The 18278-nt window shown below is 37.9% G+C and overlaps 1 protein-coding gene across 8 annotated transcripts in view; it reads right to left on the reverse strand.

Annotated features, from left to right (window-relative positions):
- Positions 1-18278, reverse strand: part of ARHGAP10 (Rho GTPase activating protein 10) — a 287552-nt gene that overhangs the window by 118626 nt on the left and 150648 nt on the right. For all 8 annotated transcript variants that reach the window (XM_070261551.1, XM_023636457.2, XM_023636458.2 and 5 more), the window contains 3 exons: positions 17682-17763; positions 15739-15784; positions 13646-13711 (listed from right to left, as the gene is read on the reverse strand). In XM_070261551.1, the coding sequence (XP_070117652.1) occupies positions 13646-13711; positions 15739-15784; positions 17682-17763 (194 nt within the window). The remainder of the gene's footprint in view (positions 1-13645; positions 13712-15738; positions 15785-17681; positions 17764-18278) is intronic.

Raw genomic sequence — 18278 nt, forward strand, 5'->3', positions numbered from 1 at the left:
ACAAACAACCAAATTCATTCCCACCTCAGGCGGAAGTCTCCTCTGAGAGCAGCATTCCTCCCCTTCTCCTCACAACTTACTCATCTGTCCAATATTTATTCATCAAATATGTGCCAGGCGCTATCCTAGCCGCCCAAGATTCAACAGTGAGCAAAATAAAGTCCCATCCAGACCTTCAAAACTAGATCAAATCTCTCCTTTTCTGATACCACCCCACAGTGATAGTCCCTTTTTCAGAACATGACTCATAATTAGTTCCTTTTGACACTTGATTACATTTTAAAACAAGCCCACAGTCTCGTATTCACAATTCCCAAAATGAAAAATCGGAATATTTGACCTGACATCAGGTTAAGTCTGTATTTTTCCCCATTCAGTATGAATATTCATATTTCACCACGTTAAAAGTAATTTCTACACCAAACCTATCTGGAGGTGTTGTATACTATACAGCATATGTTCCATATTATCTTCTCTAAAGCACAGCCAACCTCAGAATTTTCAGATTAAGAATTGCGGACCTGTGTTCTACGTTCTCTCCCCAAATACACAGAGATATTATCTGGAAACATACCGTCAATCTTGGTGTTTGATTTTTTGTCTTTAAAAGCTTTTATGGTGCCTTGCAAAGAATAGTTGGGTACAGAATAGGCATGGCTAGGATGATTCAACTTGAAATTAATTTAGAATTACACATACAGATTTGACTTAGGCCAACACAGATATTGCAATTAGGAAGTGAAAACTTCAAGTTAAAATATTCAAGTTATTAAAACTTATTCAGAATATCAAGGCTCACTGATAGATATCATTACTACAACACTTTCTAATTTTTGACAAAAATTTGTAAACTGATCAAAGTGTTTATAGGCCCAAAGATTTTTTTTCTTTTAATAAATCAGATTGGTTCTGATAGGCAGTAAAGAAAAGGTAAGTGCTCTCCATTACAGTGATGAGTAGTGGACGACAGCTGTCCCTGGGCAAAGTGGATAAGGTGAAATCAAATGCATCTGACTTCCCACCACCTGTCTCCTCCAATCTCACACAGTGGGGTCATAGAGCACTACCCATATCTTCCTTGAGGAGAGGGTCAAGAAGGGAATCAGTCAAGTTTCATCATCATCTCTGTCCAGCCGTCTCCCTCTCAGAACCCAAAGGATGCTACCAGAGCCAGAGTCTATTCAGCTCCAGAAAACACCTGCACGGAACTACTGAACACCCATGGGCAACCAGAGGCCCCTGTAGGTGGGCTAGAGAAGCAAAAGAGAAGAGACACTGTGGAACAATAAAATAATTAGATGCAAGAGAAAAATAAAACCTAAAGGGTGGATAAATTCAGTTAAACAATAGAGGTGGAGGCAAAGGCTGGAGTGGCTGCAACTGGCAAGTAAATGTGGTAAGAAGAAAACACAAAGTGGCATTTAGAGTCAAGGAAGCCGGAGAGAAAAGACTGGTAATTCACTCACACCTACATACAGACACAGATACAGACACACAGACACACAGGAAAGGTAAACAGGGAGAAGATGAATACAAAATGAAAGGAAGGAGAAATTGTAAATAAATGAGAAGGTAGGCTGGAAATTATATAACATTTTATTTCCTGTTAATTTCATATAAATTATTGCAAACAGTATATTTTAAGCACAAAGACAGAAAAAAGTGAAGACACAGGGTAAAATTAAAAAGAGAATTAAAATTAAAAGAGAGAGCAACTTGAGACCAACCCAGCCATAAAGTCTTTCCTCTCTTTTTTGGCTTCAAGAGTAGATTCTATCCCCAGTAGCTCAGTATTCTTAACACCTTGCATGGTCCTCAGCACAGGGTAAACATTTAACAAATGAACTGAATAAATTAATGAATAAACTGAATACATGATTAATAAGTTGATGAGTAAAGGAATATGGAAAGAAAATAAAGAGAGACAGAAAAAGTTATTTATAACTAGAAAAGATAGCGATAGCATTAAGGAGTAAAGCTCAAAGTGGAACATAAATACTTTTGATGGTAACAGGCAAAAAATTATTTTAAAAAATTCTCCAGCTGTAGGATTCTACAGAAATAAATAATCAACTTCCATGGGTCTGTAAATGAACATTCATTCAGCCTTCATCTGGTAACCAGCAGAGTGCTTGATACAATGAGGTAATTGATCAATTTTTGTGGAACAGGTGAACTGCTTCTTTACACTTGTGCGTGTTGACGACAGAGGTGAAAGGTCATTAATGCTCATGTTCACATTCACAAGATTGACATCAAAAGTCTGCAACATGTCATTATTAATGAGGCATGTGCATGCATAAATACAAATATACATATACATATCCCACCAGCACCGCAAAGACAAATTCTCCTAAGGGCTATGTAATGAACAAACATACAATTTTATATACATACAAATGTTAACCATAATTGTAAATATTAACTAATCTTGAGAGATTCTCGAAAATAAAAGGAAAAAAGCACTATAGGCAAAATGATTAGGAAAAACTTGTGAGGGAACATCTAGCAACAAGGCTAAGAATGATGTGCTATAAAGATGACTCAAAGAAGAGCAATGACGAGGCTCATGAATATTGTTCCAGGTCATAGGTGAATTACAAAAATTTGATGTGTTCTTTACCGTACATTTATAACTAATCCTCAATAAGCACTATGCTTATGTGTCTGTGTAAGTATATTAAACACTTTCCAGGTTATCCACTGTGCTGAGTTACACAAAAATAAACAGGTTCATACACAAAGATACTCTTCCAAGATACTGAGCAATTCATAACATTTTAAGGTTCTGTAAAAAAAAAAAAATGCATGTTTATATTAAATTAGTTTTAAATATAAGCAGACAAAACCAAGAATGATTTGCTGTGTCCCATGAAAGTGACAATAACATTTGACATCATAAATTTAAGATACTATATTTATATAATTACAGAATTCTAAAACTTTGGTAGAAAAAAATGCACTGTTTTTAACACTTACAATGCATTAAGTACTTCAAAAAGCAGGGTAAGAGAATTTCTAAGCACGAGCACAGTTAGAAGATTATAGCTGTACAAAGATAAGCAGCTCAAAATGATACTCAGTAACATTTTAACCTTTCTAGATCTTGGGGCCCGCATTAGAAAAAAAAGAGCATATCCTGGAAACACAGATTTGTTAAGGTTGTAAGATATAAATTATTATCGAGATTACTGATATCCTGGAAACTTCTACCTCCAGCCTCTCCCAGTTGTGCGACCTGGCAAGTTACTCAATCTCTGTCTCAGCTTCTTTATTTGGAAAATGAGAGTAATGATGGAACGAGACTGTTGTGAAAATTAAAGGGGATAATGTTCGTAAAGCATTTGCATGAGCCTCACATGCCCAGCACTCATTAAACACTTTAATTGTAGCATAAAATAAAAATTAATATCAAAAAGCCAGGCACAAGACATATAAAAGTCACCCTAACCAAGGGCATGTAGTCTACAGTCCACTTTCATAAAATAAACCACATGTTGGGAAGAGAGTCAAAGTTTATTTAATATGGATGACTCACGGAAAATATAAAATTCCCCTTCACCAGTACATTTGGAATTTCTCCCCAGGATGATAATTATTTGGGCAGCAGACAGAAAAACATGACAGACCGCTACTATCTGCCAGGAAGTAATCTGCATTTTCCCTTCCTGTGAAGTCTTGCTTTCACTTTCATGTTGGCCCTCACATAGTCTTTTCATATGAATCCATTTCTGTAGTATGATGAATAGCCTCCCCGCCAGCAGACACTTTCAGGGAAGGTCTTATGATTTCACTCACATGGTCTTCCCACACCCAAACCAACCAGAGACTGAGCTCAGAAGTCCAACAGCTTGGCACAATGAGGGCAGCTGTGCCTACCGAGGCTGCCCGTCACATCCACTTCTGCTACTGCTTCCCATCCCAGCACAAGCAAGAAGTACACAAAAAGCACAAGGCAAATATCCAATTTCAGGTCTAAGCCAATATTTCTGGAAGTACTGATAATTTCAAGACTCTTCAGACAAATCTAGGCTTGACTCTAAGTCTCATCATCTCAAATCCAAGTCTCAAATACAAAGGGTATTTGGTTTATTAGCTGCTACCTCTGTATTAGGGTCAGAATGGACTGTACATTGCCAATACGCTGTGAAGATGGCCTCTTGTCTAGTTTCTAGCCAACACAAGAGAAAGAATTTTTGCTTCAGACCAGACAACCAACCGCTTTTTACTATTCCTTGTACCAAGCCAGTGGGCAGGGTGCTTAAATAGGGGCAAGAGGAAAGCTACAGAATAACATAGAATCTCCTCCTTCATTAGTAACACTTGGTGTCCCAAACGCTCCCCAGAGGTCTGAAGCCTAGCTGTCTCAGGATGGAACAAAGGCACTAGCTATGACTCATTCAACCTGCCCTTCCCTCTGTCCTTCCTCAGCGTGAACCTTGGGGAAAGGAGTACCTCACAGCATTCAAGCCCTCTGGCAGAATTCAGCTTCCCTTATTACCACTAAGTTGCTTTGTCAACCAACTCTTCCTCTCACCTTACTTCTACTGCCATAGGAAAATACTGACTTAGGGTCAGGAGACCAGGATCCTAATCTCAGCTCCGCCACTTTCTAGTTGGATGAACTGTGACAGGTTTACTGAACTTGTTCTGAGCCTCAGATTCCTCATATGCATCTGAGTCTAATAAAGAGGACATCTTCTCAACTATCTACTGAGTCTTGTAGAGATTGGGTGAGCTAGAGTACACTAAATATTCAGAAAACATAAAATGCCATTTATTAGGATTTTAAATGTCATCAGATACAGATTCCACACTGACATTATGTCTGCCATGAAGAGACTTCCCAAGGTATTACAGAGATTCTCAGCAAAGGGGGCAAATCTTTCTTGAACTGATGGTGGATTTGTCTTCTCTTTATTCCTTGCTTCATCTCTCACATCCTCAGAAGATCAGCCGATAGAGCCTCCTCATGTTCATTGTGGTTAAGAGCACCAGCATCAAAAAACTCAGTCTGGGATGGATTTGAGTTGTACAATGTTGCTTTCCAGCTCTGAGACTCACACAAGTCAAAGCAAGTCTCTTCACTTCACTTACTCAAGTAAAATGGAGAAATACCACTGTCTCATAGGGTTCTTGTAAGAATAACAAGTAAGAAATACTACCTGTACAACCTGGCTCTTCTCTAGGTTCTTGCCTTCCCAACCACTAAACCCAATGGTTGTTTCTTGGTCCTCTCCCTATCTGAACTTTCTAGAGCATTTGACACAGTGGACTTCCTCCTCTTTGGAATCTCCCCTCTTGTGGATTCCTTTACACCACACTTTCTTGATTCTCCTCCTACCCCCTTGGCTATCTCCTTCATTAGTTTTCTTCCTCTCATCCCCTACATGCAAAGATCCCCAAAGATTCTGCCCTTTACCTCATTATCTTCTTACCTCATCATCCACTGGAATGACTTTCTAACACTCAAAACTTCACCTCTCTGAAAATGATGCCCAACATCTCCCCTGTTGCCTTCATTCTATTTCTGACAATATCACAGGTACTTTGACTTCAGGATATCCAAAATCAATCTACATTCCTCCTAAACCTACTGCTTCTCTTACATGCTCTGTCCTGGCCAAGGAAGTCTTCATCTACCTTGACTAGAAATCTCAGTCAGATTTTACTTTTCCCTTTCCCTTACCTCCTACATCCAACAGGTCACAGGATTCTGTTTTTCTGCCAAGTCTCTTCCCATCCATCCCCTTCTTTCCATTGCCAATCCTCTAGTTTAAGCCTCTATCATCTCTTATTTGGATTATTTCTAAAATCCAACCAGCCATCCGGCTTCCCATCTCTCCCCCACCCCATACCCTGCTCCCATCAATTCCACTTCCTGCCAAAGATCTGAACACACCCCTGCTCAAATCTGTCAATGTCTCACTACTACCTACAGGACTGAGGCAAATATGCAGCACAGCACCTGGAATCTGCCACACTCTGGCCTCGACTACTCACAGAACATCTTCTCACGTCATACTCACCCACCTACCTCTGCCAGCAACCCCCCAGGGTGAGTGAACACCATCTATTCCAGAATCTCCCTCTGGAGCAAAGAGCAGGTTTCCGTGCAGCCTTGGAAAATAGAGATAGTGTCTCCCTTCAGAGCAAAGGGCAGCCATGCTTGCCAACCATGATAAAAGAGTCAAGTTTCCTAGATTCAGAGTTTTTTCTCCTGTAACACAAGCCCCTGTGTGTTCAAATATCATCTGGCCCTCTTTGCAGTGCCCTTGGGAAATGAGGCTCAGGGAACCAGCACAAAATGCAATACTGTAGCTCCTGAGAGTAATAAACTGTCCCTCATCTCTGATCCAGGAACCTTGTGTCTTCTACTAGCATCCATGAAACTATGTAGGATAACTCGTTCACATGAAAGTAGCATAAAATCCCAGAGCCATCACTGTCTTGAAACTAGACTCAAGTGAATCTTTAAAAATAGAAACCATATCTCCAACCATTTTTCCCTCCAGTATCTTTCCTGCAAGAAACATCCAAAAAATCTTGACTAAATCCCACCAAACATGTGCATGCCCAGGAATAGGTTACATATTAAAGTAAGCTGCAATAGACGGGATAGCTAAATAAAAGTACATTTTATTTTCAAACTCATCACTCATGTAGCTCAAGTTTTAGTTAAAACATTTTACTTATATAAACCAGAAAAGAGACTCAAACTCAAGGCAAAAGTTGGCTGCTGCTTTTTGCAAGACTCCTTTCATCCCTTCTCTACAGAGATCAGAACATTAGAAAAGTCGTAATGGTGTCTCGCTGCTGCCACCTGCCTCTCCCCCTCAGAGCAGCTTTGGCACCAGGGACTAAATCAATGTTAGGGCAACCCTGGATGATCTCTTTTTGGGGAAAGCCTGAAATAATCTAAAAGCTATGGTCTTCTTTCTGAGCCTTTTCTTTTTCTTCACTGCCCCCTGGCCATTTTACTGCTCAAGTATCCACAAAGCACTCAGGAATATCAGTTGAAAGCCAAACCAGTTAATTTTGCTGCTTGTTACAAGAGCCACAGAAAATTACTAAATGAACTCAGGTGATTTACTTCTCTATGTAAATTACTATTTTTAAAAAACTAAACAAAGTTTCTCAGTGTGCCCAGAAACTTGAATCAACTAATGGGACTACTCAATTATGATTGGCTTCAATTAATAGATTTGTCTCTAAATAAGCAACTCATATTGACTGAGCATTCAATATATGCCAATGTCCCCATTATTCTCTTTTCATTGCTACAACGGGCCTATCGAGATGTTACCATCATCCCATATTAAGCACGATAAAATCAAGACACAAGAGATTAAGTAACTAACTTGCCATGGTTGCAGAGGTGATAAGTGGTGAAACAGATTCCAGTCAAGGCTGACTTCTGAGCTTATGTTCTGCACCACTATGCCGAGTTCCAAAGAGCCTTACAACCAAATGCCGCAGACCTCCTCAAAATTTGAACCAAACACACAAAACCTAGCATGCTGCTCTGTAGCAAGGTAGTTTAACCATTTGTCCCTATTAATTTTACTCAACCATTCATGTGGAAGCTAATAGCTTTGAAAGCTTATTTATTCTTAAAACAAGGAAGATTACAAATTGAGAAAATGAATTATCAGTCCTGACTTGCCTGGATTTAGGATTTCAATTTCGCATTTGCATTTCTGCAGACACCACAAGACTCTTCAGCTCCCTCCCACGTAAGACTGTCCTCTGTATCCACCCACACTCATCTCACACCCATTCTGATTAAAAAAGAGACAGGAGCGAGCGAGAAACTCTAGTTTACTTGCTGTAAATTTCCTGGGGACAGCTGTTCTTTACTTTCTTCATTTTGCACATAATTTGCCCTTGGCAGTTTAAGATTAAAGTGCAATCACGATAAAATATGTTGCAAGTTCACTTTGGGTGTCTTGTTTCCCACAAAGATTAATACTGAAACTATACATTGTCATCTTCTACCAGGCCCATCTTAAGACCCCATATAATTCCAGAAGTGCTCTGGAAGCAGAAAACTCCTCAAGCCAACTTCAGAAAGATTTTCCAAAAACCTAAAACTTTGCTTTTCAAAGGGAAATTCACTTTTACATGTGACAAATCAAAGACTGTCACATCTTAGATGTGGCTTCCTACTTCTATCCCATGAATTCACAGCTTGTTACAATGCTGAATTTGATAACTGACAGCTTGCCTAGACCGACGTTTTAATGCCATACTCTAGAAATTAAAGTGAATATTCAAATTATTCACATATGGAAGATTTTTTAAGAGAAACTTCATAAACAAAAGTGGCATACAAATTTAGTTTTAAATCATGATGACTATTTAAAAAACAGCAACTAAAAGAAGTTTTAAGCAACACAGTCTTACTTTGTTTTTGCATATTTTGCAATGCATGCACCTGAAAAACTAGGTATCATGCATTTCCAGAAAAAGACAATATAATTGGCATGGGAGGTGGTTCCTTTATAGGAAGGGGAGTTACTTACCTAAGGAAATTATGCAATAACCCTCCAAGCTCTGAAATCTTAAGACTCTTTCACACATAACATGATGTACCTTTCTATCTATGTCGAAAATATACCCCATAATTCAGACAGATGTTGACAAATTCATAAAGGAGTGAAAACCAATCCTACTTTTGTTAATTGGAAGTATTAATTCCAACCACAAGTAGAAGAATAAATTCTTCCAATAAATTTACAAATTCTTGGAACACATAATATTGCCAACGTGGCATTTTAGTCAACTCTCTGAATACTCAAGCAAAAAGCAATTACTGATTGAGTGCATACTATGAGTGTAAGGCATTGACTGTACTTAGAAATGAAAAGAGGCAAGCAAAGGATAAATAAGACATTGTCTCCACTCCAAGGAGACAATAAAGTTCTAGAAACACAATAAATATGTGTAATACAAACAATACCAGGCAAATATAACTGCCAAATGAGGAAGATGGACGTTTCACAAATAAAACAATCCAGGGGAAAGAGGAAACAAAGAAATACATTTAATGAATATCTACTCTGTACAAAAATGAGTTTTATCTTCACAAACATGGGTCGGGGTAAGCAGTGTAAATGAACTTCCTAGTTACATTCTTTTAGGAACTACGGGTATGAGAGGTTAAGAATATTTTCAAAACGTCTATCATACTGCACCACTGCGGAGCATAAACCTTGACAACTTCTACTGATCCGCGGAGAGGTAAACCTTTTGTGGAGCAATCCAAGCACCTCTGCCTCCCACACTCCTCTTGTGCCATCCCTCTGGTCTTGTCTAAAGACTCTTAGGGCCCAGATGCATCATGTTCTTTCAAACATCTACACTTCAACCCCCACTCTTTCCTCTGCCCAAATCCTTCCTTCTGACAACCTGCATTGTGCACCTGGACAATTCCTTCTCATCCTTTAGAACTCAGCTTATGTGCTGGCTCCTTAGGGAAGCCCTGAGTTGGTGGTGTTTCAGAGGCCCAAGAGAGCAAAGGAAAAGAATGAGCCCCTCATCTTCGTCCAGAGATGCAGGCGAACAGCAGACCCTATCACGAGAGTCACAGATCATGGTGGCTGCACAGTAACATTTTGTTTTCGGCAGGGCCAAGACAATGGAGGAAAGGTTGAGTAAAACTGATTGAGAATGATGAGGTGTTTTCCCACAAAGAGACACACTACCCCAGGGCCCCAGAAACTAGGTGTCACACAGAGAGAGCAAGTAAGAGGGGCTGGAAGCGAAGCAGTAGGATGAGTGACCAAGAGGTGTCATGAACACTTCTGCATTTACCCTGGGTTCACCTACAAAGTGTCTGAAATTTGAACTGCCCTAGGCTTCTGAAACACTGAAACTCGCCCACTTTGAGCCATTTTGTTATTTCTTCTCTCAACCTCACTTTTTAGGATGGAAGTTCTACCCTACACTTCTACCCTGCTCACTCTCGCAATCCCAAAGCTACATGGATCCATGATTCACAGACCTGATAAACTCTATTGTCTCAGGAAAGCCCACGTGGCTTCTTCTAGCCTCTAAAAGCAGATGAGAAAATTCCTCTCTCCACTTGACTACTCCTGTTGGAGCTCTCACTGTCTACAGCAGAGGCCCAGCTACAAAGGACTCGGATTTGATAAAGCTGACTGAGCCCAGGAATCTGCATTTTCAAGAAGCACCCTAGTAATCCTGCTATCTGTCATCAAGTCTGCCTGGGACCCAAGTTTCTCAAATATCCTTTGTTTCCCAAACCAAAGTTTGAAGGTGAAATTCCTTGCAGAACTCTAATCTTCTATGTACAACCAACTGCTGAACACAACCTACTTCTTCATCTGCTAAATCACTCAGATGTATCTGTGCTATCTAAACCCACTGCCAAACCCATCACCCTCCATCAGCCACCTCCTCTACGGAATACTCCAAACAAGGCAGAACTCTGGGGCTCCTTTGCACAAATCATCCCACATACGGCCAATTCTAGTTTTCATACTTGCCTTTCTAAGCCTGCTACTCCCTTCTCCACCACCCCCTAATACTTACCCAGTTCCTTCACATTTAAATGCAAATACCCAAGTACCTGCTTTTAATCTGTTTCTTCATGCTTCCTTTCTGGCCAAGTCTGGCTTGTTTCTGTCACATTCTGTCTCCACATCTTTGCTGAGGATTCTCTAAATGCCAAAATATACTTTCCTATCCTTCAAATCCAAGGAAGCCTATTCCTAAACATACTCCTCGATTAACATCAATACTCAACAATCCATCAACATGCATTCAAATTCTCTTAATCTATGCAAACTTGTAACACTTTTATTTTACTATCTTGTATACTTAAATTGTTTCAAATCTCTATATTTTGTCTACCATTAATGGATCAAGGATTATATGCTACCAACCTTCAATATGAATCCCAAAGGCCTAGGGCAAGGCTACGTATCCCCTGTGATTGCTCAATAAATACCGATGAACTGAGTGGCTTCAGATCAGAACGAGGGTTTAACTGTGATAAGTCGCCTGTTACCGAGAGAAGGAAAAGAACATTGTGCAATTTTCTTCAGAACTTTTCTGTTTGTTTGTTTGCTTGGGTTTAGGTCGGGTTATTTTTAAAGAAAAAGAAAAGCTTTTATGTCATTTTTAAAAGAACAAGGTAGGAAAACGGTACACTATCTGCTTTAACACTGAAAACAGTGATTAAAAATAATTCTTCAATCAGATCTCATTAAATGGCTCTGGCTATTAGGCATGTAGACCCACGAAGTACACACAGTAATGCTAGTCATCAAATATTTCCAGCTCTCTACGTGTTTTCCAGGCTCATGGGAGGGTTGTGCTTCCTAAACTCTTTGGGGTCGAGTGGGGCCATCTGGCTATTTCTGCCCAATTAACTGTGAGCACATGTAACTCACCTCAAGGCCAGAACATTCATTCACTCACTGGTCCAAAGCCCTCCAAGAGCCGTTTCCCTCTGGTAAGGCAACTAGGTACCTTTAACTCGGTTGGCTTGCAAAGGCAACCAGGAACCTTTAAGCCCAGGTATCAGTGATGAGCAGAGCCCCTTCACCAATGCTTAAGAAATAAAATAAGCTTATTGTTTTAGCCACAGAGACTGTGGGTTTCTTGTGACAAGAACATAAACTAGCTTTATCCTGACTGATGGAAAAAAGTGAGGCAATAACACCTGGAGCATAATAAAAGATCAACAGCCATGATAGCTGATTTGAGGGAAATCTTTAAGAGCAATATTCCTTGAAGGAACTTCCAAATCTAGGACAAAAGCCTCAGAGATTCTACAATGTTCCTCATCATTTTTATTAATATGGTCCGACCACTGATTCTTTTAACTCTATTTTTAGTCTATTAACTCCATATAAGCAAAGGCTTCAGTAACGGAAGACCTTAAGGAATAAGAGATTTCAAAAGAAAAACATATTTTTTGTTTTTTATTTTTAAATGGGAAAACCTAACTTAAAATATGTAGACTCCTCCTTCTGTCAAAAACATCCAACAATTTATATATTTATAATAAAAATACACTCAATACACGCAGATTCTAGTATATGTGTTCCATTTAATGTACATAACACCTCATAAAATTACATATACCAATCAGACAGCATTCTGATCTTTATCTGTTCAGGCAAAAGCAGGTATGTATAATACATATCTTTTTGAGAAATAATTTATCAAAATAATAAGCATGCAAGTGATACAATTAAGGCTCTTTGCTTCAGGATCTTGAGATAAACAGAAACATGAATGATGAAGTGAGAGATATAAAAACCACAGTATTTTTTCTAAATTTAGGAAATTTTTGAAGCACTAGGAAATGAACAAATTTGTCAGCTCAAGTTAGTGCAGGTTGAAATGAATGAAAATCTGTCACAGACTGAATTGTCGCTGTAAGAGAGCATGGGAGAAAAGGCTTTCTGTGGCTTGGGTTTTTATTATCAATGGGCAAATCCCCAAATCATAAAAGAGCTCGTATTCATCTGTTATCCAGCACTCTAATTTCACAGGTGGTAGTCCTGGCTTTATAACAAAGACTTTGTTTTCACAGAAAACATGAATGAAATGCTTCATCCCACTAAGTCATCCAAAGTAGAACTGGTATATACAATATAGAAGAGTGAATGAAATATTCGATTTATTCATACTTCACTAGGTCTCTAAACAATGAGAAATTCATCCTCCAGAAAGAGTCTATTTTGCAATATTCAATATTTAGTTTCTCCAAAGTCTGCTGGCATGGCTGCAAAGTGTCAAGTCCCTATTTTTCCTTAGGGACTCTAAAGAAAATGCCTTTGAGCTTTTGGTTGAAGACGAAATTAGCTTTCTTTTTAAATTTAAAATGGAAACCATCCAAATATTTTTATCAACAGAAGAATGGATAAAAAATTGCAGTATACACACATAATGAAATACTACCTGGCAATAAAAAGAAATGAGCTAAGAATATATCCAAGAAGACGAATCTTAAAAGCACGAGGCTAAATAAAGAAGTCAGACTCAAAAAACAACACACTGCATGATTCCATCTATATAAAATGCTAAAGAAAAAAAAAAAAAACAGAACTAGAGTGATAAAAAGCAGCTCAGCGGTTGCCACGGGCCAAGGAAGGAGTGGGATTGATGGCAAAGGGGCACAAAGGAATTTTGGAAGGAGATAGAAACCTTTTATGATTGTGGTGGTAGTTACACAACTACTACATACATTTGTCAAAATTCAACTTGTACAGTCAAAGTCAGTGAATTTTACTATATGTAAATTACACCTGAATGAAACTGATTTTTTTAAATGGAGGCCAATTTGACAATGGAAGATGGAAATATCTTAATAGTGAATGAATAAAAGTGATTAACACTGGCTGTTCGACACCGCTGATTCTTCTAACAATTCTCATTTCAGCAGTGACTTCATGTTTCAATGCAGGGGAGAAATAAGTAAATAAAAAGGAAAATCCCATCCTGTCATAGTAGGACAAATCTCTGAATCTCTGACATCTAGAATGTGCATTGCGCATTAATGTATCTCATTCTACAACACCTAACCATGCAATAAGTATTTTAAATGACTCAGATTTTACATACCTATAGACTTTCAAGAATAAAATAACTCAGACAATCGTGTTACCTCGTGTTTCAACTGCACTGATGCATTTTCTGAGAATTGTGAATCCCATCTTATCCAACTGTGCACCTAAAAGAAATACAGTTATAAAATATTAAGGGCACAATTAATTACATTTCTCTTCCTCAAAAAGTAGGAAAAAATTATTTAAATCAATCTAATTTTTATTTCACTATTAAAAAAAGAAAGCTAACGGCCATTATGTATTTAAATAATGTAAATGAAAATTTCACACATTTAGAGAGGCACTTACTGAAATATTAGGACATCTATTCCCAAGTTTATAAATAAATTTATAATTTAAAATTTTTTTGAGATTTTAAATTTTTTTAATTGCGCTAACACTGATTTATAACATTACATAAATGTGGGGTGTACATTATATTTCAATTTCTGTGTAGACTACATCATGTTCACCACCCAAAAACTAAAATAACTTTTAAAGTATTAAATATAACTTCTTTTAAACAGTGGAGGAAAAAGTGATACAAATCTTTAGGGGAAGCTATCCAGAAATAGTTAAGATACAATTTTGCCAAAATTTCAACAACAGCTCAGTTTTTTTAAAAATTATATTTAAGAGTAAAGATCTTTAAATTACCTGAAAATTGGAGAATTAACAACAACCTTTTCCTTTTTTAACCTGGGGGTGAAACTTAAGAAACACCTTCTAAAAGTATTATTTGGGCCATGAGCTTGAAAAAAAATTTCATATTTTATACTGTTCTCTAAGTGTTTAAAATAATATTTGACTTTCATAATGAATTTAACAGATGATTCATGTAGTAGAAAAGATTGTTTTGAAAATACAGTTTCATATTTTTCTCTAATAGATGTTTGCCTATGATTAGGCTGGCATATTTGAATATCCTAATAAAAGACAATTCTTGTTTCAAAAATGAAATCAGGGAAAGCGGATGCTTTTTCCTCTGTATTCAGAACTAGTAATACTAATTCTTGGCTCTCAGAGGAGATAGAATGAACAATCCATGAATGCGAACTTTGCAGGTTTAATGCTAAGCTTGAAGAGAATGGAAATGAGGAAAATTGGGCAGTGGTGTACTGTTTAGGATCCACTATTTACAACATTTTGCTTAGCAAAACTATTTTTCCCAAAAAGGGCATGCTTTCATTTTTCTATAAAATATAAGAAAAGAAAGGAAAGAGAGAAGGAGAAAAGAAAAGAAAGATGAAGACAGGTAAGAAAAAGAAAGAAAGGAAGGAGGAAGAGGAGAAAGACAAGTGAGAAGACATTAAGAAGGTGCTCTGGTCGATTTACAAGGTTCCATAGCACCCTGTCAATGTCCAGGGCCAGGCTACAGGAGATGTCCTTCATTCAAGCATAGGCTCAAGTGACAGACACATCATGATAATTATGTAACGTGTTACATAACGTAATGTTTCCAAACCATGGACATTTGATAAATGTAGCCTTAATTTCTCCAAAGATATCAAAAGTAGATTAATAAAGAATCCAGCAAGTTTGGTCAGATTTTTACTTTATCTCAGTAAAAATCAAGAGCACAGAGCTAGGCAGTACTTCATTTTCCTCTAGCGCATACAATGCATGTGAAGGTCATTATCCTAGAATATCTCAATATGTTTGGTCACTATTTGTCATTATTTTCAAAAGTACAATGCTGTAGTATTTGCATAGCCTATACTCAGAGACTTTAAGGATAAAGAACATCAAGGGTGGAAGTGACAGGGGCCGGGAACAGGAGACCTGATAAACAGCTCCTATGCAGAGGAGCTTACAACTTCCTGTTGAAAGATGCATACCTGAAACTCTTATGTGTTCATTTAAGGGTATAAGAAGAAATATCAAAGAGAATTGTAGATAAAGTATTTGGGATTTGAAGACAAGACTAAAGAAAAGAAAGCTCAGAGATAGGAAAGATCAATGAAGGTTACAGCGGTCCAGGAAAATCTGCGGAGCTCCTCAGTGGATAAGAGAGAATACATATAGTATGTGGAGGACCAACATACAGAGGGTGCAGAGTGAGCACCCACCAACAGGTTGACCGTCAGTACTGAAAACAAAGTAACTCATGAAAAACAGGGACAAAGAGTCATTTTTATGAATTAGCACTTACTTCCTTCTGGTCTTGGGACGATGGCTCTATTAAAACTATGGAACAGCTAGCAAAAGAGAAAAAGGGGAAACAATATTTTTAACAAATCAATATAAACAATTCAAGTAGGCATACCTACAACCATGCAAAAAAAATACACCAATACTGGTTAATTATATACTTTCGTGCTCAAATGCCAAGATAAACAACAAAAAGGGGCACCTTCCTAGCAAAAATAAGATGACAGTGCCATGATTCTTCAGAAACTTTTTGAAAGTTTATGTAAATTTGAAATGCTCAGCCTTACAGGTATAGAATGACCAAAAAAAATTGCTGCATTCTAAACAATAAGATAAAGCTCATTTTTTCACCACTATTTCTAAAATCTGATATGTACTTAAGAAAGAGATGACTCCCACCCATTATTCAAATAACTACATCTGAAATAACTAAGTGATAATTCCAGGCTGCCTCTAAGAATTCTAGCGCTGACTGTTATTTGCAAGACATAAACACGGCACCTGGAAAAAATACACAGCACTTTCAGTGTCCCCACATAAACACATAGCTGAATATTTTCTTTCTCCAGACTTGCCTTTGTCTTTGTATCTCAAATTAATTACTTGGCTCTTTATTCTAAAGGAGAGGTTATATATGTCTGCAAGGTTACCCTGCCTTTGACGACAGACTATCTCTCAATGACTTACTCACGGAATCTTTTTGCTATGCAAACTCACTTTCAAAGCACTTCTGGAATCTCTGGGGAGCTAAATTCTAGTCAGTGCATCACCTTTACTCCAGAGAATTAGTATAATCTGTTTTGGATCTTGGTAACTATTAATGCTGTAAGTACTCTTGACTCCCAGCTAAAAATTTCAAGGACAAATTAAGAATAGACAGAAACAAAACTACGAAGGCTAAATGCAGATCAAATACAATAAAATGATACACAAATCTGATCACTACTTTTTTTCCCCAAGAATGACACATTCTCCTCTATAGCATCTATTTTCAAAATGTGTGATTTGGGTTTTCATTTTTCAAACACCACATCAGGACTGCCACACGCATTGCTGCCCAGCCTCCTTGCCTCCATTTCCTACCTTTGGCCCATTTCACAAGCTCTATTCTGACACCTCTCTTTTTACTATATAGGAACCCTCTTCCGCTTTGCAAGCCATTCTCTTTCCCTTTTTTTAAACCCAACTGAAATGGCAAATGCTTTCCAGATAAGCCCACCTGGTACCTGCACTATCAGTTGATTTAGAGTCATAATACTTTGAGTTTATTTAAATTAGTTCTATGGCATTTTCTGTACTTATCCTCACCTAGTCCCCAACTCAATATATGATTTGCTGAATTCTCTATTCCCAAAGGCAACAGTCTACCGAAATGAAAGTGGTGCTTGAATAAAGCGGCACACAGCCTGAATTCCAGTGCCTCTGCATCTATATCACTGCCTTTAATTTATTCCTCAACCCAGCCTGAATACAGAGGCCCACTCGCGAAGGCTACACAATACTGTAAACCATTAGGCTAACCAATAAATTGTTAAATCGAGCAAAATAACTACAGCAGTCACTTATAATATTGCTTGCACTACCTCATATTTACTGTTCCATCTCTACTGAGATCAAAATGAACGGCAAGCATTTATTGTGTTCATCACCCAAAATATTGTCCGTGGGAAAGAAGAAATTGAGAATTTAGATGGCTTCCTCAAGTGAAGCAAAACCGAGTGGCAAAGTCAAGAAAAACCAAAAATAAAAACTAATGATATACCAGTCTTATGTGTGCTGTTGCTACCTCAAGCCAAATTACTAGACTACTGGATGCTTCCAAGATGAATTCAAACACCGGTTTCAGCAGGGAACTTTTTCCAAATACTATAAAGCAAAAATAACATAAAAATGAACACAACTCTAAAGGATTTGAAATAAAACTCAACCACTGATTATTCTTACAGCTTCTTTTCCACCCAGCGCCTCCAACCACTGCTTCCTTTCCTCTTCGGAAAATGCCTGCATGGTCAGGGAAACACCAGGCCTGAAAGACACCAGTAACAGATCAGGTTATCCCTTGGCCGCTAAAAACAAACCTCCTTTCCTACTTCCAAATGTTGTTTTGTGGTGATTAAGTTGTGTTTTTTTAATTTTTAATTGTGCTAAAATACACATAACATAAACTTTACTACCCTAACCATTTTGAAGTGCACAGTTCGGCGGTGTATTGATCAACCAATCTCCAGAAGTCTTCATCTCGTAAAACTAAAACTCTGTACCCATTAAACAATTTCCCATCCCCTTTCCTCTTAGCCCCTGACAATCACCTTTCTACTTTCTATCTCCATGAATCTGACTACTCTAGGTAATTCTTATAAAGTGGAATCATATCACATTTGTATTTTTATTACTGGCTTATTTACTCAGCATAATACCCTCCATTTTCATCCATGTTGTATGTGTCAGAATTTACTTCCTTTCTAAGGCTGAATAGTATTCCATTGCTTGTATACATCATATTTGGCTTATTTGTTCATCTGTCAATGGACACTTGGGTTG

Source organism: Equus caballus, chromosome 2 (genome assembly GCF_041296265.1).
Source record: "Equus caballus isolate H_3958 breed thoroughbred chromosome 2, TB-T2T, whole genome shotgun sequence".
NCBI lineage: Eukaryota > Metazoa > Chordata > Mammalia > Perissodactyla > Equidae > Equus > Equus caballus.